This window comes from Tripterygium wilfordii, chromosome 13 (genome assembly GCF_013401445.1).
Source record: "Tripterygium wilfordii isolate XIE 37 chromosome 13, ASM1340144v1, whole genome shotgun sequence".
Classification (NCBI taxonomy): domain Eukaryota; kingdom Viridiplantae; phylum Streptophyta; class Magnoliopsida; order Celastrales; family Celastraceae; genus Tripterygium; species Tripterygium wilfordii.
The window spans coordinates 14,733,986-14,756,678 of record NC_052244.1 but is presented as its reverse complement, the minus strand read 5'-3'; the positions used below and the strand labels follow the sequence as shown (position 1 = coordinate 14,756,678).

The window sequence follows — 22,693 nt, the reverse complement described above, 5'->3', positions numbered from 1 at the left end:
TTGCTAAACCGAACTTCGTTTCTTAAACTTTCGACGCTCCAAACAATCCAAAAACTCATTCGCAACGACGTCCACGTCAAAATAAGAGCACTTACATCGGTTTATCTTTTACAGATTCTCTAAAAATATAGACAAAATATTCTTGTTCTCTATTTTACATATTATCTATCAAAATAATACTGTATCAAATTATCTATCATGTTCTTTGTTTTATTAATGTCTTGCAAAAGTGACTTGTTATGTGGAGACCCTCATGACAACAGCAACCATCAAAAGAGGACCAGGGAGAGAGAGGAGCAACAAGAGGAGGACGAGAACGAGAGTGTGGACGATGTGATTTTTGACTTGTTACCACTTGTTAGGGAGAATGCCGAATTTATAGAAGAGTTCATGTGGACACATGTGTGCGTAATTAGGACCAACATAGAGAGATACATAAAATTTAATTTTAATCATGATTACTTTGATATATAATTTAATTTTAATGAGTGGCTTAACCTATAATTAATATTGATCTAATCTCTTAGCTAAGATAATTTATGAAATGTCTACGTGGTATCAACAATACTACACTTTTGGCTCAAGATTGACTCAAAAGTTAAATAATATGTTGGAAAGATGAGAAAATAGTATTTGTAGAAGATATGGGTACAAATCAATGAATCTAATTCGATTAGGATAATAGGATAACACCAATCAATCTAATACACATAAAAAGTCGACTTACAAATTTAATTTGTCTTTATGTTGGTGCTCCACAATAACCACCATTTGTGTGTCACCTTTTTGAAAAAACAAATTCTTTCAATGGTGGAAGCACCAATGATGTTGTCCATTGTACTTCTCCTAAAGATTGGATTGATGCATGTTTTAGAACATAACAATTTGATGGTATATATATATATATATGTATATATGTCTAGTCATCTCAATAATGTTTTTAGGTTCTTATCTTGTCCTTGGTCTCTAGCTAGCTAGGATTTGTTGGTGGGGGTTTTTTCTTCTTTTTTTCTCACAAGAGTATTCGAGGCTATGTCCGGACTATTTCATCATTAATTGACAAAAAAATTAAAAATAAAAATGGGCCCAAAAAGATTAGCACACAAACGAATATTCAAACCCTCTAAACCTAATTCCATAAATGATTTGGAGCAGTGTTATCATAACTGGTTCGACCTGTCAATTAGACCGGTTTAACTGTCATTTTTCATCAAAGTCGGGTTGGTTTTGTTATTAGTCCGAACTTGCATTTGACTTTTGTTATCATTTTGTCATAATTTATATTATATTACATATATTAAAATTCATATTATGTTATTTTATTATTTATAAATAAATCATGTTCGACCTTTGATCTTTTGAGTCAACCGGTTGAAACTTTAAACTTTAAAATTCATCGAGCTGATTCTGATAACATTGATTGAGAGTGATAAGTAACATAAGTTGAATAGGTTAAAATCACAATATATCATTGCATAAAGTTGGCTTATCCGTAACAGTTTGATGGGAGTGATCTTAACCTCTTCCAATGTATTGCATATAAAGAAAGAATATATTTGTTGTGGCTTTTTTTGACCAAGAACCATTGCATATAATTATACATCACTTGACTTTTCAACTTGGACTAAAGTTCCGAAAGGTACCCAAAATTGTAAAATAATATATGTGTCGCAGCAATAATATTTTATGAAATTATATATGAATCCGTATGATAAATTAGTTGAAGCCAATCACATGAATTTTTGTTTGTTTTCATGATAAAAATTATGTTATACAATATTACTTAAGAGTTAAAACGTTTAGAACTTATTTGACGCGTCACGTGACAGTAATCAATACTAAAAATTTTATGGAAAAATAAATATAAAAAACCATGTGATTTGTATAGTAATTGTATTTGAACTTTATAAACATATATATGGTAACAATATTTTGATTATAATTTCATTAGTATAATATATGTATATATACACACATATATTTATATAGATTCACGGCTAGTTATTTGAAACATTGGTTCCTACACAAGCACTTCTATATCTATTATATATATTAGCTTATATATTTTCATCGATATACCTATTTTATATATTAGTTTATATATTTTCATCGTACTATTTGCTACACGTATTATATATACTAATTTAGTAATTTATATATTTTTATCCAAATATTTGCTCTAAGTTCAGGGGTCCTGTTATACAAATTGGTTATAACTCTATGGGTTCACATAATAATTCACAATCGCACATGTAATAAGCACATGATAATTTCATGTATGGATCGTGCAAGAATCTAACCACAGCCTCCAAAGAAGGAGAGTTCTCTCATAATCGTTAGACTAATATTATATAATTTAAATTTTTTAACATTTATCTTTTAAAATTCTAACACGCTTCATTAAGGAACTAAAATCAAGCGCATAGGTAAATGTAATTAAACAATTCTCATGCACAAACCTCCTGCAGTGAGGGGTTGAGTCGGGGATACGCATGATGTACATCTGCATAATACGTTTATACACTATATATTTTTTAGTTTGAACTTGTGACCTCTAAATTGTACCGCTTCAACTAATATCAAGTGCATATAACCACAAATATTGTATATGTAATTATTTAATTATACAAATCATTACTATATATACGAATCAAGTAGAAGAATCGTCTGTCTTCTCAGAAAAAGAAGAATTTTTCGTTACTTCACCTACAATACTAGACCAATTAATGCATATATTAGCTAATAGATGCATATATATAAGCCACAATTAATTACCATAAATCACTATCATATATTGATATATAGAGACAGAAATGCATGAATCTGCGAGTAACATATATGCTAAAATCTATGCTAATATATATATATATATATGCTAAAATCTAGAGAATTGAATCATTGTTGATTTGTAACATCGATCAATTTTAGTGTGAAATGACAAACACCATGCATGCATATAGTGTCCAATACATTTTGTCAAATACTATAAAGATAGGGTAGGAACCTATTAATCGCTAGAGATAGGATAAGATTTGTTTTGATGATGAATAAATTATGGGTATATTTTACTTTTGATACTTGTCTTATTTGCTATATGAGATAATAATGACATCTAGCTGTATATATAGTTTTAGCAACAATAATGGAAACAAAATGAGAAAGATTTAAAAATATATATGCACGAATTAATAAAACCCAAAACTCATAGTTATCATGTAACACCATTAAAGGGAAAAGAATTGAATTGGCCCCTGAACTTTGATGATTGGATCGATTAAGCCCCTAAACTTCATTTTGGGTCAAACAAGCCCCTGAATTACAATGAATGATGTCCGTTACCCATTCGTCATATTTTCCATCCAAATTCGCTTATTTGACCCATTTTATCAAAGTACAAGAGCTTAAATGGATCATTTTTGCAAGGCATGTGGCATTCATGTCGGCAACATGTAAGGCATTTAAAGGAAAAATATTGTCAAATCAATGTATTTGGATGGAAAATGTGAGAAGGGGTAACAAACATCATTCATCATAATTCAGGGGCATGTTTGATCCGTAATGAAATTTAGGGGCTCAATCGACCCAGTGATCAAAGTTCAGGAGTCTTTTCGATTCTTCTCCCAACCATTAAAATTACTAATTACAATATCTATAGCACATTTGAAGTGGGGAATTTCACAAATAAGTAGCTCCTAACGCCTAAAATATGCCACTCATTGGAAGTGCAATTAATATAAAATGTTTCGAGTTTAAAAGTATTAACAATCGGATTTGGGGGTTCCACAATTTCCTAGAGTCTACAATTCATATCTAATGGTGAATAAAAAGTCAGACAAGTTTAAAAAATAGAAAAATAAAAATAATGTGATGTGGCACACTTCCCAAACCATTTGATTGAAATTATAGACTCTACAATTTCAAACGAATTGCAGAGCCCCTAAATCCTTACCAAATACCTGACAACTTATTTGACGAATTAAAAACTAGCTTTTTTTTTGACAACTCATAAACTAACTTATTGTTCTCAAATATAAACTCTACCAAACGGAACCGACGTATTTTATATATTTGTCCAATAAACATGTGTAGCAGTACTGTAGTAGCCCGCAAAAGAGTGGGTTGTTGCATAGACTAATTTAAAGCCATCACGCTCAGAGCATCAGTTGGATTGTACTACCACGACAGTGACCTCCTTCACCCTACAAAACAAAAGCACCATACACGTGTGTATACATACATATATATACACATACACATACACATATATTATATAGGATGTAGAAATCAATTTGATTCCTCCTATTGTAATTTTATGTCAAACATTTGTTTCGGCTTTGTCTTTTTCAATAAATACATGAATGGATAAACGGCTCGTTTTCATCATCATGATCCGCATTTTTATCTCAAAACTTTGGAGTCGGCTATATGAGTTTATGAGAAAATTAATGATAATCCATTACGTGGTTTTTGCCATTTATTTCTATTTATCATGATTCTTTCATCAACTCTTATTGAATCTTATATTATTTTTTTTTTACTATTTTAAGTCATGCCTTTTTATGTATTTCTCTTAATTCGCTTCCTACTATCTTCTATACATATTCTTTCGATTCTCCTTACCATCATACCGCTATATCTAATTACATATGCTCATACCATCTTAAACAATTTTCTCACAATTTATCTTCAATTAATGCTACTCCCACCTTAAATATAACAATTTCATTTCTTATCATATCTTTCCTTAGGTGATCATACATCCAACGAAACATTTGTATACACCATATAAAATATAAATGTTAAAACTTACTAGTCGAGAACCGATGCAATGCACTAGAGAGGTCAACAAAAATATAAATTAATAATTTTTATTTATGTATGCCATCTCCAAAAGGTCACTTTCAGCATGGCAAGAAAATAACACATTTGTGGTCGGAAAACAATAAAATCAACTTCAAAAAAATCAAAATAAAAAATGGTTTTTTTTTTTGCATTAAAATTACTAATTTTGAAGATAAATTGTTGATTCTAGAATGCATGTTTTTTTTTTTTGGTGGATTGAACCGAATAACGAGTCTCTAGTTCAAAGAACGTCATATATATGTTCATGAACACAACGACATATATATGTATATATATATATATCAAACCGTGGACTTTGGTTACTATTGTTTATAGTGCATGGAAGAATAATCATAATTAATAAACGACATACACACAAGTAGTAGGTACCATGAATAATGGACCAAACTGTTCTTTCATAAAAGGTTCATTGGTTCATACATTCGGCACACTATGCAATTCTAACTAAAGGTACATGATATGACATATGACTCACTCAACATTATCTCTTGACGTGTATAATTTTAAATTTTTTTATAATTTGTATTGCTTAATATGGTAGTTAATTTGATCTATGTTGCATAAGAACACAAGTAGTTTGCCAAATTTGGATCAACAACAACTAAGTGCTCCACAAATCAAATAATTAGTGTCTTAAGAATTGGAATCATTGGTGGAAGGTGACCCACTATCTAAAGTTTAGCTAAAAGTAAACAAAACCAATTCAATCAAGTAAGGCATAATTTTGACATTCACTTCAAAGTTTCCACAATTATTTGGACTAGACATCAACCGTACCTTACATTCAAATTGATCCTTGTTGTTAAACGTGAACCCACAATGGCCAATTTATAGATTGAAACTCATCCTATGATATTTTACATGTTTTGATACTAAACTAAGACCGGAATGAGATGTTTAGAGGTGCTTGTTGCAATAGATGTCATGGGTTACATGAACCATAGAAATATATAGGCATGGCCTGTGTGGTTATTACATGATTTTCCAAAGAACTTAATGAGTTTTTATTATCTGAATCCGAATGTTAGGAATAATAAGGGTTGATCGTAAAAATACTTTTGATATAATCATCAATGAAGTATTGGATAGGTTAGAGAAAATAGGCAATCGACATGAATAATAATTGGAATTAACATGTCCAAGGAATTGGGTGGGTTGGTGATCGTGAAAGTATAGACGTCATAATGTATTTTATATGGTTGATTTCCATTTTTTATGTTTATCTTTTTTTGCGTATTATGCTTACCATTTATTTGATTCGAACACTTGCGAATTTGTACAATATAAACCAAAAACCGCAAAGCGCGTGCATATAAATAGAATTGAATAAGGTATTAATGTACAACATTAGCCGGAATATATAATATAATTGAATATTAATTCATGGATTAAGTAGGGAGGCGAGATATTTTAATTTACCATAGTGTCCATGCATATGCATGCATGAATGAGTAGCATAGCTATCACCATCTTTAAAGAGTAACTATTAAGTTAGTATTGCAAAATTATAAGTCGATCGATCGAACTCGATCCTTCTTGCATGGCTAGCTGGTCTTGAACTGTCAAATGTAGTACGTCCAACATGTCAAGCTAGGTTCACTGCAAGGTCTCCCCTGGTGAACTGTCATACACGTGGCAGAGGTCAAAGGCCCTCTTAAGAGCATGTCCAATGGACATTTGAAAACTATTTTTCAAGTGTCCAAAAGTGAACTTTATGGAAAATTTAGAGTGCTAGAATTCTACAATGGATGAAAATGAACACTTGAAAACACACTTTCTTGATAATGACACTTGTTTTATAGGTTGTTGTGGGAAATGACACTTGAAATATGAAGTATGGATATAGTTGATGAATAGTGAAGAGAGATGATGAAAAGGAAGAGAGAGGTGATGAAAATGAAGATAGAGGTGATGAAAAGTAAGAGAGAGATGATAAAAAGTAAGAGAGAGATGATAGAAAGAAAGAAAGAGAAAATAGAGAAATGAGTTTGAAGTGTTGGAAAGTATGAAGTGTTGATGAATAAAGTATATTGTGGGACTCACTCACCCAATTAAATTATGCCATCCAGGATAGAAGAGAAGAGAGAGAATGATTTTGAAGTACTTGATATTTATTTTAGCATTGGAGATGCTCTTAGCCCTCATATTTTTATTTTATTTTTAAATCAAGTAGTAACAACTGGACCTTTTAAGTCAACACACATGCCGACAAAATCAAAAAATGGCGGTTTGTAATAATATAATTAATTAATTAAAAAATATTAATGAATTATAAAAAAAATTAATCCTAGTAGTAGCAATAAGAAATTGATTAATTATTATATATGTTACAGTTCATGATTAGCTAAAACAGTTGAGATTCTTGTAGGGGCCGACGGCCGACCTTTCATGGGATCTATAGAATGACAGCCAACATACAGAACGTAAATAAATACTATCGTATAAAGAAATTAATCTCCATTAATTAATAGTTTGTCTTAATTTGAAAATTTTTAATTCTCTTTCCCTAATTTTTTTTTTGAAACAGGGTTTGGGGAGAGGGTGAGATTCGAACCCACGACCTAATGGATGAGTGATCCCTTACATACAATGTGATTACCGATCAATCAACGACTCATTTGCTTCCTTAATTTTATTCAAAAGAAGCTATTATCAGCTCAAATGAAATTAGTATTCCTTAATATGATAGAAATGGAGAAATCTATTACCAATATATTAGAAATATTTAATTTAGACAGAAAATTATTGAATTATAATAAATTAATCATCAATTCTATGTCCATCTGTGATTGAAACACATGGCTAAATCATACGATTAAGCAGCAAACACAACTTGCCCCTTCGGAAACAGCCGATAAAAAGCAACAGACACAGCTTTGTCAGGATTAGACAACCAGCTATCTCTAACCTAGCTAGTACTCAAGCAAAGCAGTAACACCATTTGCATGTATGCCACGTACTCGTAGATAGTCAAGTAATAAAAAAATAAAAATGCCAACACATCATAGATGCATGAACTTAATTACCCAACGCCCACGCCCCTCCCCCTATAAATTCCGCTCGGGGTGCAAGTTCTCGTCACTCGCTTCTCACTTCCAATCGTAAACAGACAGAGAGGGAAAGAGAGAGATAGCGAGCGAGTGTGTTTAGAGCTGCAAGAATGCCTTCCCAGCCAACTGAAATCACTGTCCTCTCCAAATGCACTGTCTTCCCGGACCAGAAATCCACTCTGGGAGACCTCAAGCTCTCCGTCTCCGACCTCCCTATGCTCTCCTGCCACTACATCCAAAAGGGCTGCCTTTTCACTCTCCCAACTTCTCTATCCATGGAATTCCTGATTTGTAATCTCAAGCGCGCTCTGTCTCAGGCGCTCGCTCAATTCCCTCCTCTCGCTGGCCGATTCAAGACCGACTCTGATGGTCACGTCTACATCACCTGCAACGACGCCGGTGTCGATTTTATCCACGCTAATGCAAATTATCTCTATATTCGAGACATAATCTCGCCAATTCACGTACCGGAGGAGGCCAAGTGCTTCTTCGCATTTGATCGAACAGTTAGCTATGATGGCCATACGAAACCAATCATGGCCGTCCAGGTCACGGAGTTAGACGACGGTGTGTTCATTGGATGTTCAGTGAACCACGCGGTCACTGACGGTACCTCGTTCTGGAACTTCTTCAATACGTTCGCCGAAATGTCGAGTGGAATAAAGAAAATCTCGAAGCAGCCTGATTTTCGCCGGGACTCGATACTGATATCACCTGCGGTATTGAGATTCGCTGACGGTCCCCCGAAAGTGACCTTCAACGAAGAAGAACCTTTGAGTGAACGTATTTTCAGTTTCAGTAGAAAATCGATTTCGATATTGAAATCTAAAGTTAACAGCAAGAAATTGACCGATAACGGCGGCATTGACGTCGTCGAATTGCTCGGGAAGCAGAGTAACGACACGTATCATAACAATAACAACGCCAAGGTAACGACTCTTCTCGGGAACTGGTTCAAGAACGGCTTTTCAAAACAGCAAGCGGTCGACGCGGAGTCAAACGACGTTTCAACGGTGGAGATTTCGTCGTTCCAATCACTCTGTGCGTTGCTGTGGCGAGCGGTGACTCGTGCGAGAAAACTGAATCCTTCGAAAACGACGACGTTCAGAATGGCAGTAAATTGCCGCCACAGGTTGACTCCCAAGCTCGATCCGTTGTACTTCGGCAACGCGATTCAAAGCATTCCAACTTACGCGTCGGCCGACGACGTGTTGTCACGTGATCTGCGATGGTGCGCGGAACAACTGAACAAGAACGTGACGGCGCACGATGACTCTACTGTACGCGGCTTCGTACAGGATTGGGAGCGCAACCCGAGGTGCTTCCCGTTAGGAAACTTCGACGGTGCATCAATCACTATGGGTAGCTCCCCGAGATTCCCGATGTACGATAACAATTTCGGGTGGGGCCGTCCCTTGGCCGTTAGAAGTGGTAGGGCCAACAAATTCGACGGCAAGATCTCAGCATTTCCAGGGCGGGAAGGCGGTGGCACCGTTGATCTTGAGGTGGTTCTGGCCCCAGAGACGATGGCTGGGATCGAATGCGACGCTGAGTTCATGCAATACGTGTCGCGTTAGTGGGAGCATGAAATTGACGGTGGTGATAATATATGTATGCGGGGGAGGGTTTGGACGGTGAGATGGTGGATAAGGAGGGTTCGTTTTTGTTTTTGTGTTTTTTTTTTTCCTTGTCTTGATAGTTTGTATGTGACATAATCTTGTAATTTATTTAAATTTGAAAGTTGAAGTTTTTTGCTTGTTCATTATCTAATTAATTAAAACAATTTGACTATTTCCGCGGACGTGGATTAATGACGTGTGAAATTGATAGATTATACGGATCATGGACAAAGGACTCTTACATTAGAAAAATTGGGAAGACCACACCCTTCTCATGAGTTTTTTTTTTAAATAACCGGCCAATCAATCTGTTTAACGGTCAACTTAGTTTCTATAATTTTCTTAACACCGCTAGTGTTACCCATTAGACCGGTCTCCACTGATTAGCCCAATTCATTCATGGCCAAACAAGTGGTCCATTTTGCGTCAGGACAAAGTAAAGCCCATGTGGGCTCAGTGTGCAATCGTGGAATGTTGATGAAAGGAAGGAAGAACCGGATCTTGCAGAAAGAGACTAGCTTCTTCCAGCTGAATCTTGTACGCTGTTGTTGTTTCGTTGCGATTTTGTCTCTCTCTTTCTATCATAGACTACTTTCACTTTCCAAATTATGACCAATTTGTAATGTCAGTTACGATTTCCTTTGTTTGCAGATAATCAGATCTGGAGGTTAGCTCGGGAACTTGTATCTCTGAGAGACTTAAGCTTCGAAGGTGATGTAAATTAATACTGAGAATACTTACTTTGGATGTGTTAATGGAATGATTTCAGTTCTAGTAAGTTTCAGAAAATGAATTTGAAGATTTTCTGAGTAATCAGTGGGTGTTGAATTATCTGCGAATGATTGCTGGTTTAGATTAGGGTTTTGTTGCTTCTCAACAATTACCTAGCTTGAAAGAGTTTAAAAAAAAAAAAAAAAGGTTCTGTGGCAAGAGCTGCAGCTGCTTGTGTGCTAGGAATGATAGAAAATCTTAATTGAACAGCTTCCCTTCGTCAATGGCAGGCTTAGATGGGTTCCTGTGATGAGATTTGGATTGAATTGGATGAGTAGATTAGAGGCTTGAAATGATTCTCTATGTTTTGGGTGGTGATATCCTGGATAGGTTTGCTAGTATTGGGTGGCTTTAGAGAATTGAGATGCTAATAGTTAACTGGTTTTCCAAATGATCTTGTGTCCTTGTTGAAGAGAATGAGGAGAGGTCGTTTTTTGAACAACTCTATTGCTTTTGTATGTATTTTGGTGTCTGTTTGTTGCCTTCTGGTTCTGATGATTTCGGTGCTTAAGCTTCCGGAGGCATCACTTGGTAGCAAGGCAGACAGGCTCTACCAGACTAGGAAAACAAGGACTCTGTCCAAGGATGAGAATTTGAGCAAGTTTGGGGAGATCATGATTCAAATGTTGCCAGAAGATCTTCCTTTCACTGTCTTTGTACCTTCCGAGAAAGCTTTCGAGCGTGACCTCAAGCTACAGGGGAACGATAGCTTAGTAAGCGAGAAAAGAGAAGATACAGTTGCTATATTATCTCGAATATTGGGTTTCTCAGCTGTTCCTCGGATTCTTTCTTCGGCTACATTAGCTTCTGATAAAGAGGTTTCTTATGATTCATTATCTGGGTTCATTTTATACATTTCGAAAGATGTGGATGGAATGCTGGTCGTTAATGGAGTTCGGTCAGAACGAGTAGATCTCCAGAAGGGAGTGTTTGTTGTGCATGTTATGGATGGAGTGATTATGGATGCTGAATTTCAACAGTCAGTGAAACCTGACTACGGCGAAGATTGAATTTGTGCTAATGTAATTGTTTCAGAAATAACTGTCTAAGTCTGTTGTTGTCGGACATTACTATACACTGAACCGTTTACCAGAAAATAGGGATGAAAAGTGGAATTCTGTGATGTGAGAGTACTTTTTTGATGAATAGTAAAGAACAGATTCATAGTGCAATTCGAGGGAGAGGGTCAATGGCCAAAAACCCGATTGAGGTCGTATGAGGGTTAAATATAGTCTCATCCGAACTTATGCGGGTCGGATGAGGTCTTTCTCAAAACCCAACCCAACTCGACCCATATGCAGCCCTAGCTAGAATAAGTGGGATGACAACGGTTGGGATTCCTATCATGATTGTAATATTGTTGAGGCCCCAACTGCCCAACCATAGGAACTCTGCAGCAAATATTACACTAACAAAATTGAAACCAAAAATCTTCAATCATATGTAAGAACAAGATGTCAAAAAAATCCTGTCCAAAGCTGAAGGCTACAATAAAAGCAATTATGTTAAAATTGATAAGTCTTCCTATTCAAACTCCGTTATGAATATTACAAACTTGGTTGAGACAACTCTCTCAATGTTGGGTAGATACTACGCCCACAATGGTTCAAGAATTCAAAAAGGAATATCTTCGCAAACAGTCACACCCAGAGACGGCAAATTACAGGATCTGAGCAGCAGTGTTCAACTTTTCTGCTAAGCTGAGCTGCGTCCTGGTGATGCTTGACAAATACAGTAAGAGCAAATGATCCTGCAATAATCGAGAAGAAACAAAAGGCAAAATTGAGGAAAATTTTGTGCCAGTAAATGTCTCGATACCGAAATTCAGGCAAAATACAATATTCGTTGTCAGACCATCCTCTTTAAACACACACTCGAACAATACAATCACTTTCCAATTAGCAAGAGGGGAGTTTGAAAGCAAACCAATCCGATAACAAAATTAATTACATAAGATAATCTTACCTGCATGCTGTCATTCACAAGCTTATCAAAAGCAGCAGGAGACATCTTAGGAAGGGAGGCAAGAGTATCTGATATGAATCTCCCAATTTCATTATCTGGGGCAACATGACCTTCCTGGAAAGAAAAGCCATTGTCCTATCAGATCCAAAGCTGGAAAAAAAAAAATTAAAGACAGTATCCTCGCACTCACCACAACATCATCAACATATTTGTATACATCCTTAATCAGAGCTAGCAGTCGTTCCATTGTTACTTCCATTCCTTCCAACTCGCTTGGTAGTTTGTCAACCATATTTGTTTTTAGGATGTCAACTACAAAGCAACAAAATAAAAACACAACCTTTTGTGAAGATTACAAATATAACTTTGATGTCGTTCACAAGAAAATGTTTGCTTCAGCTGACAATACAGTGCAAGACTTAAATATAAGAGCAAACCTTGATGGGGAATATAATATGAAGAAAGAACAAACAAGCAGAGATACTAAAATAAAATGCAATTAAATGCAAAGATAAAATTTATACGTCCCACAAGAACTGTCCTGGAAGGAAGCCAAGAAGGCCATGAGTTCAAGATAATTTAAGATCACAAATGCATGATAAGTTGATAACGGAATCAGTCATCCTTAGACTTGGCAAGTCCACCAATCATATTTCAGCAATGTTCTGAAGGAAGAATACTATCTACAATTATACATGACTCCATCTTAACAGTATCAGATAAACTCTGGAATTGTTAAATCCTATCTGTTGACCAGATTCTTCAGTTGTCTAATTACAACATGACTAAGTTATTTATTAGCAACAAAATTATAGGCTTCTAAAGTTAATAAAGCATACAACTTAACCCATAAATGATCAAGATTGCAACAGCCTACTTGCAGTTGACATTTCTGTGCACAAAAATGCACGGGTATAAATTATAGACATAGATACACTAGTCACAAATTTACTTGGGAGAAGGAAATAAGAAAATTCATACATCCAACTTGCTCAGCTTCAACCATTCGTTGATCAAGAGGGATTTCCTGGAATTGTGCTGCAAGCTGCCGGTCCCCAAGAGATAAGTTGGCCGAAACATAAGCTTTTATAGTACCCCCTCCATTACTGAATCCAGTGTCTACAGTCAAGTGAACAGGATTAGGAATTTCTCTTGAGTAAAAATCATGTATCAATGCGCTACCGCCAGAGACTCCCAACCCGGTAGAGTACCTGAAAACAGAGAATGTGGCATGACAATAATTCAAGTAGCTTAACTCAATAGAAAGTAAAAAAAAAACCTCCCTTCACATGAAGTTCAGCTATTCTTCGTACATAATAACAGGAAATTCCAGAGTTTGTGTACAATACAAACTGTACAGCTAATTTCCAAACAACCTATTTCAAATTTTGCCTATGGGTACAACAGATGCCATGAATTTGAAATTGTTGAAAACATTTGCACAAAACAGCTCGTAGAAATCTTTTTCACCCATTAAAAAAAAAGGAAGCAGCAAAATTAGAAGACAAGGAAAGAAAATAACAGAACATCATGTGAGAAATTGGAAATGCTCTAGCAATTGAAAACAAATTATGACAGCACCATTAGAATCAACTGGAGCAGATTATTCCACTGTACAAATACATAATGCATAAATTAAAGATGGAGAGAGAGGGAACTTAGCAATACCATCCAACTATAACTTCCTTTGGGTTTACTTTTTGATGAGATAACAACATGTTATGATGGTAATCGATATCCAATGCAACCTGCATTTTCATCAAGTGAAAGTTGTCAAGTTTAAATAAATAACCCGGAAACACAAGCCCTTCGATCTTCAGAGATAAAATCATTGAGTAAGCAACTAAGTTGTTGCGCCAAGAGTCCATAATTTACAGTCCCAATGAACCACAAGCAACAATGCAAAATCAATGAACCCATGTCCGTGAGAAAATCTACCGCATAATCATTGCTTTTTCTCAATAACCAAACAAACATAACAAGAAAAACCCCAAGGGTGAAACCTGGTCGGAGGATTCGTTGTGTGGAACGGCATAGGAGTTGCGGATATCGACGGTTCCATCAGGTAGAATTGAGCCAAGTAGAGTGCCGATGACTCGCTCGGCCTGGTCAGGGCGCCTCACGAAGCAATCGCAGATGTTGAAGATCACAAGAGGGTGTACCTTGGCTGATAGGTTCGTCGAGGATGATGCCGCGAATTGTAACACAGTATTATCGCTCGACGCCATTCTCTGATCTCGATTAGGGAAGAGAAACCGATTGATGACAAGATATCAGAGATGGCCAGACCGCTATCTAGGGTTTTAGGAGTTCTGCTGTTTTTCACTTTTCTTTGTCTAGTTTTCTTATGGGCTGGAATTAGATTGGCTTAACCAGCCCAAAAACCAAGCCCAATACTATTTTTCTTAAAGGCGTGTTTTATTTACACCCCATATATCTAATTATCTATACGCATTGAAATTGAAAAGTAACTGACCTCCCCAAATAATAAAAACTGACATATTTATTAAATACAGTCCAATGACAAAAAAACATATATGCCTAAAATTCATTGGAAAAATCAGCATTAGCCAAGCAAAAGAGGACAAAACCAACAAACTCACAATTGACCATAAAAACACAAATGGTTATTATTATTATCAAAAACCCTAGGTATACACTCACCGTCGTCCCTGATAGAGAAGCTGAAGTCTAATCTAGTTTCTAAGAGAATCCAACGAGCTTCTTGAGAACGATGAGGACAGAGGAAAAACATCGGGTGGATTCTGGAGATCAAGAATTGGATACCGAAGATAGGTTGCAATTTAGGTTTGGAGTGGGGTGTGTTAATCCTATATCTAAAAAAACATATGATCAAAGTTAAATTGACCAAATTTGAGCTGTAATTGACAAAAATTGAGATGTAAATAAAACTCACATTTCTTAAATCCTTTTGAATTAGAAAGTCCATTGCTCCTCACTCATCTCTCTAGACACTAGAACCATACACATCCTTCCCTGTATCCCATGGCTATGGCTTTGTTCGGTAGATAATTTTGTCAGTAGGATATATGTACACTGAAATGACGATAAACAGTTTAATCTACTCAATTGAAAAGGTTTGCTTAAGGTATCTGTCGACTAATTTTTTTTTTATAAATAGTTATTTTTTCAATTTTATAACTCGTATTTATCTAGACAATATCCTAATCATTTCAATATTTTATAGACAAAATAAGTACACCTGTAGACATTTATATAGATCATAGTTTCAAAATAACTACACATAATCACATATTAACTTGATTAGAATATAATCAATTAAAGAAAGATTCTAATTATTTACATATTTTAATATTTATGCTGACCCCTCTAATGGAGAGGATGACAGTAGCAAATTGTCGTTTTACAAGATGTGCACAAGAGCTGATAGAGCAACAATTGTTTCTGCCATTGGACACGATAATTGCTATGATTAAATCCACTAGTGAATAATTAAAGGAGTAGGTTTGGGTCGGTGTCATTTGAAAATGACAAATGACAAATACATAAATACAAAGCCTACCAAACTTTTGATAAGAAGCTCATTAACAACCTCCCTTTAAACAAAAAAAAAAAAGGCAGCAAGGAAAGAAGGCTCTTGAAGCAAGCAACACCACATGTATATACATACATACATATATATATATATATATGCTACCCACATTTTCTTACATACAAAATACACATAAGACAACAAAGACAGTGGAACAATCCGGAATTCAGCAACAGCAACAAAAGATAAGGTCCATCCATCATCTATCATAATATCATCACTTGGACTGAAAGGGAATGGCCCTGATCACAACCTGGTGGTACAGAGCTGCTAGGGCGGCACCAATGAATGGACCAACCCAGAAAATCCACTGCACCAAAAACAAACACGATCACAGATATCAGTATATCATTCATGGAAAGAAAACTTGCTTTAAGGGGTGAGAGTAAGAAAGCTTACATGGTCATCCCACCCACGGTCCTTGTTGAAGATGATTGCTGCACCAAGACTCCTAGCAGGGTTGATACCGGTTCCGGTAATTGGGATGGTGGCCAAGTGCACCAAGAACACCGCGAACCCAATTGGCAATGGTGCCAAAATCTAGCAGTCAATCATATAATCATCATCAAAATTAATCCTCAAACCTATTAACTACTTCAATAAACTCAGGAAGCCTAAAAGGCTAAAACCATGTGCTCACGGTAAAGTAATACTAAAATCAGTTAGTAAGCCTTACAGGGACGTGAGAGTCTCTGGCGCTGCGCTTGGCATCGGTGGCAGAGAAGACAGTATAGACAAGAACAAAGGTGCCAACAATCTCAGCACCAAGTCCATCACCCTTGGTGTAACCAGGAGCAACAAAGTTGGCACCACCATTAAGTAAACCGTACTGGGTGTGACCCATGAAGCCCTTGACTACACCAGCACCACAGATTGCACCAAGGCACTGCATCACTATGTAGAAAATTGCCCTGACCAAGGACAGCTTCCTAGCCAAAAACAGGCCAAATGTCACTGCTGGGTTTATGTGACCCCCTGCACCACCAACCCAACACATACCAGTCAGTGATCAAACTACAGAAATTAAAATTCCTAAGATAAGCAGAATTAATTGATGGGTAGTTTTATCTTGAACTACTATAATTAAGAACAAGGCCGTATACCAAATATAAACATGTTAATTATCCTTGGGATGGGCTGATAAATCTTTGTAGACAAGCTTAATTTATATTTACGCTGCTGGTCAATCTTAATTATCTCATTGAGTTTCTTAATTTGTTTTTAGTGAAATTTGAAACCAAAGGGAAAGAACCTCACTTTTACTATTAGAAACCAATTCTCGCAAGGACTTACAGGTAACCCAGTAATAACGAGAAATAAATTAACAGGAAACAAGATTCACAAGCGCAACTGAATATAAATATTTTTCTCTAAAAAAGGAAGATGAAAAGGAGTTTTGCCTGAAATTCCAGCAGTGCAGTAGACGAGAGCGAAGATCATGCCACCAAAAGCCCAAGCGATCCCTTGAATCCCGACCGTCGAGCACTTGGTGTTCGACTTAACCACTCCCATCACCGTCAACACCGTTATGTACAAAAACAGGAAAGTAGCCACGAACTCGGCGATCCCAGCCCTGTAAAACGACCACGAGGTCAGCTCGCCCGGTTCGAACAGTGGAGCCGGCGGTGGCTCCTTGTAGTCCTTTCCTTCATCTTGGATCTGAGCCGCCGTCCCAATCGGCTGCCTCTCCGAGTACTTGTTGGCTCCCAACCTAACATCCTCCTCTTTGCCCTCCATTGCTCAAATCAGACTCTACTCTTTCTCCACCGTCTAATCTCAAACCCGATGAACGAGTGGATGATGATGATCAGTTGCTCTTACTGCTTCTGGTTATATAGAAAGGAAGAGGAAGTAAGAACTCGGAAGTGATAGGTGGTGGGGGGTCCACCTGAGTGTGTATTCAATGGACCGACCAATCGTTTTCTAGGGTTTTTGTGAAAGTACCGAAATGCCCTTATGATTGAAAACGACATTCTCTGTTGTGTGCCATAGTTGGCACTACCGTGGCCACATGAATGAGATGATGATGTAATTGGGCCCAACACAGCCCACCGCCCATTTGTTGAATAAGAGCAAATGCAACGGTGTGCATTTGTTGGGCATGAAAAGTAAAAAGTGGCTTTTTAGAGGGCATAGATGTATTTTGGTGTGTTTTTTTTTGATGAAGTACGAGAAAAAAATGCTTTCAATGATGAAAATTTATTGTCTCAATTTTGTTAAGAACAACATGAAGAAATGATATATGAGATGTCTTCATATTGGATCCAACATATGGGTCCATTTATATCACATTCACTCATAATTACATTAAAAATTAATACTAAACTCCATCTTTATTATATTAAGAAAAGTAAATAAACAAATTTACATCATTGTATTAATATATTTTATTGGCCCAATCACATTAATAAAACACAATAAATTCAAATACATTACCCATATATCAAAAAAGAAAAACTATCATTGTGCTTGCTCATATATGAGAATATTCCAACAGCCGTTAATCACTCGCAAATAATCAATCCAACGGTCAAAAAAAGGACGATTGAACGACGACGTTTTGATGTCATTCCCCAATTCTAAACAATGCCCTCATGACATGGCCATTCACATCCGTCTCCAGTCATTCTCATGTTTGCATGCACGGGCATTGATCACAGAACCACGTGGAAGTGACGGGTCGCATGACGTCAGCAATTAATCACAGCCAATAGTGTCGCAACACTTGTCTCATCTCTCCATGCTACGGGCATGCTTTATGCCATTTCACGGAGTTCTTTCATTCTTCGGCGAGGACGGAACGGAGGGGAGAACGAAGCGAAATCACTGTGAATTTTACGTTGAAGTGGAATTTTAGAGTGGACGCCGAGTAGCCTCGTCCCTAAATCGAGGTGGGCCGGCTGGATCGATCCGTGGCCTCACTGAATCCGTTTCTTCTTTTTGTTTGCCTCGTTGTTTTTTCCCGCTGTTATTCATAAGGAGGCGAAGCTGGCGGTGATGAGAGGAAGCTTGCTGATTAACCGTCGTTTGCTACAGAGGTTCCGGCAACTCGCTATCTCGTCCGTTGGATCGGTGAAGATCAAGCTCCTGCTTAGTTGTTGCATCGGATTTACGCTTATAGCGCTGGCTTGCCGCTCGTCGGATTTCTTGAGATGGACCAATCAGAATGCCTCTCTGGATCGGTCCTCTAGCCAAAGGTTCGTTAAAAAGTTTGATTAATTGGTATCGTATTACATTCTGTAGTCCAAATTTGTTGATTTTTCCATTATAAGGCACTAGCTGAAGTTCATTCAAAAATGCAGTAAGCGCAAGGGCCTTTATGAAGAAAGATAGTTCATTCGGTTATGTTTACTTGAATATGACTTCTTGAAGAAGGATTTGCTAATAGGTTGATTTTTCTTAATAACTTTCCATTTTTGGCTGCATGAACATTCCTTTTCAGTTTTTCACTCCACTTGAACTGAGTGATGCTTTGAGTATTCTAATTTAGGTTAGTTTTATTGACTAACATGCTGAATACTATGTGTGATTTATACGGTTCAACTTATCAGTAAATGAATTTGTTGATGTGAATTACTGCTTTTGGGATCTGAAATCCTGCAGAAGTTCCTTCAACTTGATTCTCGTGTCTTGATTGCTTTGAGTTGTCATCGTGTATGTAACCTCATAATTTGATGTGATCCGGTATATATTCTGAACTTGTAATTTGTAACCTCAAGTTATGGAGTGTTATGGAGTGGGTGCGTTTTCTTAGAACACTTGAAAGTTGAAACTGAAGTGAATGAGCTTAGATAGATAATGTGCAGATTTCAATAGGCATTTTGATCTTTCTCATTAATATTGGGGTTTATTGTTCCTCATATCAAAGCAAATTTGATTCTATATTTATGCTGGGTTATTAATTGCATGTGCAGGAAAGGATATGCTATTTTGATTAACACTTGGAAGAGATATGATCTATTGAAGCAGTCCATTTCTCACTATTCATCTTGTGCCGGAATAGATTCCATACATATTGTGTGGAGTGAGCCAAATCCTCCATCAGATTCTCTTGTTAAATATTTAAATCATGTTGTACAGTTGAACTCTAGAGGTGGGCGGAGATTTGAGTTGATTTTTGACATCAACAAAGAAGACAGTTTGAACAATAGATTTAAAGAAATTAAGGACTTGAAGGCTGATGCTGTTTTCTCCATTGATGATGATGTTATATTTCCTTGCACATCAGTAGAACTTGCTTTTGATGTTTGGCAAAGTGCACCGGATACAATGGTGGGATTTGTGCCCCGCACTCATTGGCTCGATCAATCGGTATGCACTTGTAATGAATGGGTTCTTAAATACCATGTCATAGATGAATGTGAATTAACTTCTTGGCAATTGTTGACTGCTTCTATGAGACTATGACAGTATTGCATATCATACAATTGTTGTGTATACATTCATGCCTGAGATATAAAGTCTAAATGTCTAATCAATCGACATTTGGATGGGAAATTCGGAAGTTGATGGATTGCATACTCTAGATTTAGTATTTGAAATGCCAATTTTAAATTGAATTTAGCTGCTACTCAGAGCTTAACTTTTGTCTTTTGCTTTTAGCTGAAGAATCAAAAAGTATTGCGTGTCCTTTTTTCTTTGTTCACACACGCCTGGAATGTAGAATGTAATTACAATTGTATTGGGGTCTGAGAAATTAATTGATTGCATCTTCTAAATTGGCTGTAAAATGCCAATTAAAAAGTTAGATCTATGTGTCACTCTCTCCTTACCTATTTTCTGTTGCTTTTAAGTTTAACAATCAGAAAGTCAACTCCTCGAATGTTATTTACTTATTTTACTCAAATCGAAAATTTTCCCATGTATTATTTTTTGTGCAGGAAAGCCATAGGGATTACTATATCTATGGTGGATGGTGGTCTGTTTGGTGGACAGGTAGATATAGTATGGTACTCTCAAAGGCGGCGTTCTTTCACAAAAAGTATCTCAAACTGTACACAAATGAAATGCCAGCATCAATTAGAGAATATGTAACGAAGAACAGGTACTTATTCCTCCTGACCAGTTTACTACCTACCACCAATGCTGTGAACTTGAGTTTTTTTTAATGCTCGACTTTGCCCCGATTTTACTAGGAACTGTGAAGATATTGCAATGTCGTTTCTTGTTGCAAATGCAACTGGTGCTCCCCCAATATGGGTGAAAGGTAATATTTATGTGTATCTTGCTGATGTTAATTAGTCTGTGATGTCCTTTTTCTGTGATTCTAACAACAGTTCACATGCACAATTCACATTACTCTCTGTTAAATAATTAGGAATATCAGATAAGTTGATAATATGCCACAGCTATGTAGTTGATTAAATTTCATAGTAGAACCGAAGGGCCATATTTTTTCTGGTCATGTTTGTTGGTTTTGGAATCTGTTACTACTTGGCTGGAGTAAAAGATGGCAGATGCAAAGGATGTCTTGAGTTTAGCATGGTTTCAGTCTTATGTTCTCCGTTCTACTTACCCTCCATTCCTCTTCCATCACCTTCTGTTCTCCATAGAGTCTTCAACTTGTAAAAAATGTTACTCTTTTCTCTGTGAGATATGAATGCTTTTACGGCGAGTGAAGCGCTGAAGGTTGTGACAAGTTGTTAAAATGCTACTACTCTTCTCTATGGATATTATTATAACAACATATGACAATTGTCAGAAGTGGTTAGTCGTACCTCCTCTTGATGTACTTGGGAGGCACCCCCTTAGTGCTATTTGAGTTTTTATTTTCTGGAATATTTGGTACCACTTCTCTCTATCCTTATCACCAGCCTTCTAACAGTTCTCTCTTTCTCTCCACTGACCATGCTACCTTTGATTTTGTTGTAATTATCTTGAAATTTGAATGAAGTTTTTATTTTTGGATACTGATATGCTTTTTTAGGGAAATCTAATTGAAACTGTTTTATCTTACTGTTGCAGGTAAGATATTTGAGATTGGTTCAACTGGAATTAGTAGTTTGGGAGGTCATAGCGAAAAAAGAACACGATGTGTCAACAGATTTGCTATGGAGTATGGGCGAATGCCATTGGTATCTACTTTTGTTAAAGCTGTTGACAGCCGCAATGCATGGTTTTGGTGATGCTGAGGTTTACACCGTTTCATTTCCTGAGTGCCCATTCCTTAGGTTTAACAGCTAAGCCATTCCTCTCTTTTTTTCAGTTCAGTAGTATCTTAGCTTTATAATATTTGATTATTCTATTTAATATGATAGGCGAAAATGTGACCTAGTTGTAGAGTTTGAAGAGTGCAAGGTAGAAGTCACAGGTTCAATTACTTGAAATAGCCTCTCCTATTATGTGGGGTAACCTCTACGTACATCTTGTCTATCGCCGACCTCGCAATAGCCCACTGCAGGAGTCTTGTGCACAAATATTGTTTAGTGTGGGACGGAGTTATGGGCCGATTTAGCATGCCGCCTCCAATATTTTGTAAGTTTACCATTTTACTATGTATTGTTGTAACAAGAGGGTAGCTACCACTGGACACAATCGCTTCTTCTCGTACTGCAAGTTAATACTAGGAAGTCACTCATGGGATAACGACATTCTTCATTGTATTTGTTTGTTAAGTTGTATCTGTTTGATGATTAGTTCTACTTTAATTGTCTTTTTCAATGGTGCGGAAATGACCGTATGAATGATAATACTGTATCATTTTTGCTGTTATCCGCAATAATCATAGTCTTTACAGTAATTTTTATTTAGCATTTACTGAAATTCTGCAGAAATTGGAATGTTGGAAGGTCATGATGATATATATGCTAGGATGACAATGTTGGGAAGTGGATGTCTCTGGATTTATATTA

General features: G+C 36.5%; 5 protein-coding genes across 6 annotated transcripts; 3 read left to right on the top strand and 2 right to left on the bottom strand.

Annotated features, from left to right (window-relative positions):
- The first annotated feature begins 7,900 nt into the window (after positions 1–7,900).
- On the top strand, positions 7,901–9,683 carry LOC120012924 (uncharacterized acetyltransferase At3g50280-like). The gene has a single exon (XM_038864489.1). It carries the CDS (start codon positions 8,024–8,026, stop codon positions 9,488–9,490), a length of 1,467 nt encoding a protein of 488 aa, XP_038720417.1. The 5' UTR covers positions 7,901–8,023; the 3' UTR covers positions 9,491–9,683.
- A 191-nt stretch (positions 9,684–9,874) lies between these two features.
- On the top strand, positions 9,875–11,475 carry LOC120012926. Its single transcript, XM_038864491.1, has 2 exons — positions 9,875–10,069; positions 10,184–11,475. The coding sequence occupies exon 2, from the start codon at positions 10,720–10,722 to the stop codon at positions 11,311–11,313; it is 594 nt and encodes a 197-aa protein (XP_038720419.1). The 5' UTR covers positions 9,875–10,069; positions 10,184–10,719; the 3' UTR covers positions 11,314–11,475.
- A 245-nt stretch (positions 11,476–11,720) lies between these two features.
- On the bottom strand, positions 11,721–14,585 carry LOC120012925 (eukaryotic translation initiation factor 3 subunit F). The gene is made up of 6 exons (XM_038864490.1): positions 14,272–14,585; positions 13,937–14,016; positions 13,250–13,479; positions 12,459–12,580; positions 12,269–12,382; positions 11,721–12,053 (listed from the first exon to the last, which is right to left on the bottom strand). The coding sequence occupies exons 1-6, from the start codon at positions 14,494–14,496 to the stop codon at positions 11,964–11,966; spliced, it is 861 nt and encodes a 286-aa protein (XP_038720418.1). The 5' UTR covers positions 14,497–14,585; the 3' UTR covers positions 11,721–11,963.
- Positions 14,586–15,739: 1,154 nt separating this feature from the next.
- Positions 15,740–17,651, bottom strand: LOC120011813 (probable aquaporin PIP-type 7a). The gene is made up of 4 exons (XM_038862939.1): positions 17,243–17,651; positions 16,519–16,817; positions 16,242–16,382; positions 15,740–16,152 (listed from the first exon to the last, which is right to left on the bottom strand). Exons 1-4 carry the CDS (start codon positions 17,577–17,579, stop codon positions 16,060–16,062), a joined length of 870 nt encoding a protein of 289 aa, XP_038718867.1. The 5' UTR covers positions 17,580–17,651; the 3' UTR covers positions 15,740–16,059.
- An 879-nt stretch (positions 17,652–18,530) lies between these two features.
- Positions 18,531–22,596, top strand: LOC120011812 (glycosyltransferase family 64 protein C4). 2 transcript variants are annotated; one of them, XM_038862937.1, is made up of 6 exons: positions 18,537–19,039; positions 19,757–20,153; positions 20,723–20,886; positions 20,978–21,048; positions 21,807–22,012; positions 22,100–22,596. In XM_038862937.1, the coding sequence occupies exons 1-5, from the start codon at positions 18,840–18,842 to the stop codon at positions 21,965–21,967; spliced, it is 993 nt and encodes a 330-aa protein (XP_038718865.1). In that variant the 5' UTR covers positions 18,537–18,839; the 3' UTR covers positions 21,968–22,012; positions 22,100–22,596. The 2 variants fall into 2 exon arrangements, with proteins under 2 accessions (XP_038718866.1, XP_038718865.1); XM_038862938.1 differs by lacking the exon at positions 22,100–22,596 and having other exon boundaries at positions 18,531–19,039; positions 21,807–22,013.
- The last annotated feature ends 97 nt before the right edge of the window (positions 22,597–22,693 follow it).

Excerpts from the sequence above, each read along its gene's own strand:
- LOC120012926 (XM_038864491.1), top strand. The coding sequence starts at position 10,720 with ATGAGGAGAGGTCGTTTTTTGAACAACTCTATTGCTTTTGTATGTATT.
- LOC120012924 (XM_038864489.1), top strand. The coding sequence starts at position 8,024 with ATGCCTTCCCAGCCAACTGAAATCACTGTCCTCTCCAAATGCACTGTC.
- LOC120011813 (XM_038862939.1), bottom strand. The coding sequence starts at position 17,579 with ATGGAGGGCAAAGAGGAGGATGTTAGGTTGGGAGCCAACAAGTACTCG. Across the intron at positions 16,818-17,242 it reads CTGCACTGCTGGAATTTCAG|GGGGTCACATAAACCCAGCA; the intron begins GCAAAACTCCTT and ends TTGGTGGTGCAG. Across the intron at positions 16,383-16,518 it reads CCAGAGACTCTCACGTCCCT|ATTTTGGCACCATTGCCAAT; the intron begins GTAAGGCTTACT and ends ATTGACTGCTAG.
- LOC120012925 (XM_038864490.1), bottom strand. The coding sequence starts at position 14,496 with ATGGCGTCGAGCGATAATACTGTGTTACAATTCGCGGCATCATCCTCG. Across the intron at positions 13,480-13,936 it reads AAGGAAGTTATAGTTGGATG|GTACTCTACCGGGTTGGGAG; the intron begins GTATTGCTAAGT and ends CTCTGTTTTCAG. Across the intron at positions 12,383-12,458 it reads AATATGTTGATGATGTTGTG|GAAGGTCATGTTGCCCCAGA; the intron begins GTGAGTGCGAGG and ends TTTTCTTTCCAG.
- LOC120011812 (XM_038862937.1), top strand. The coding sequence starts at position 18,840 with ATGAGAGGAAGCTTGCTGATTAACCGTCGTTTGCTACAGAGGTTCCGG. Across the intron at positions 20,154-20,722 it reads CTCATTGGCTCGATCAATCG|GAAAGCCATAGGGATTACTA; the intron begins GTATGCACTTGT and ends TTTTTTGTGCAG. Across the intron at positions 21,049-21,806 it reads TCCCCCAATATGGGTGAAAG|GTAAGATATTTGAGATTGGT; the intron begins GTAATATTTATG and ends TTACTGTTGCAG.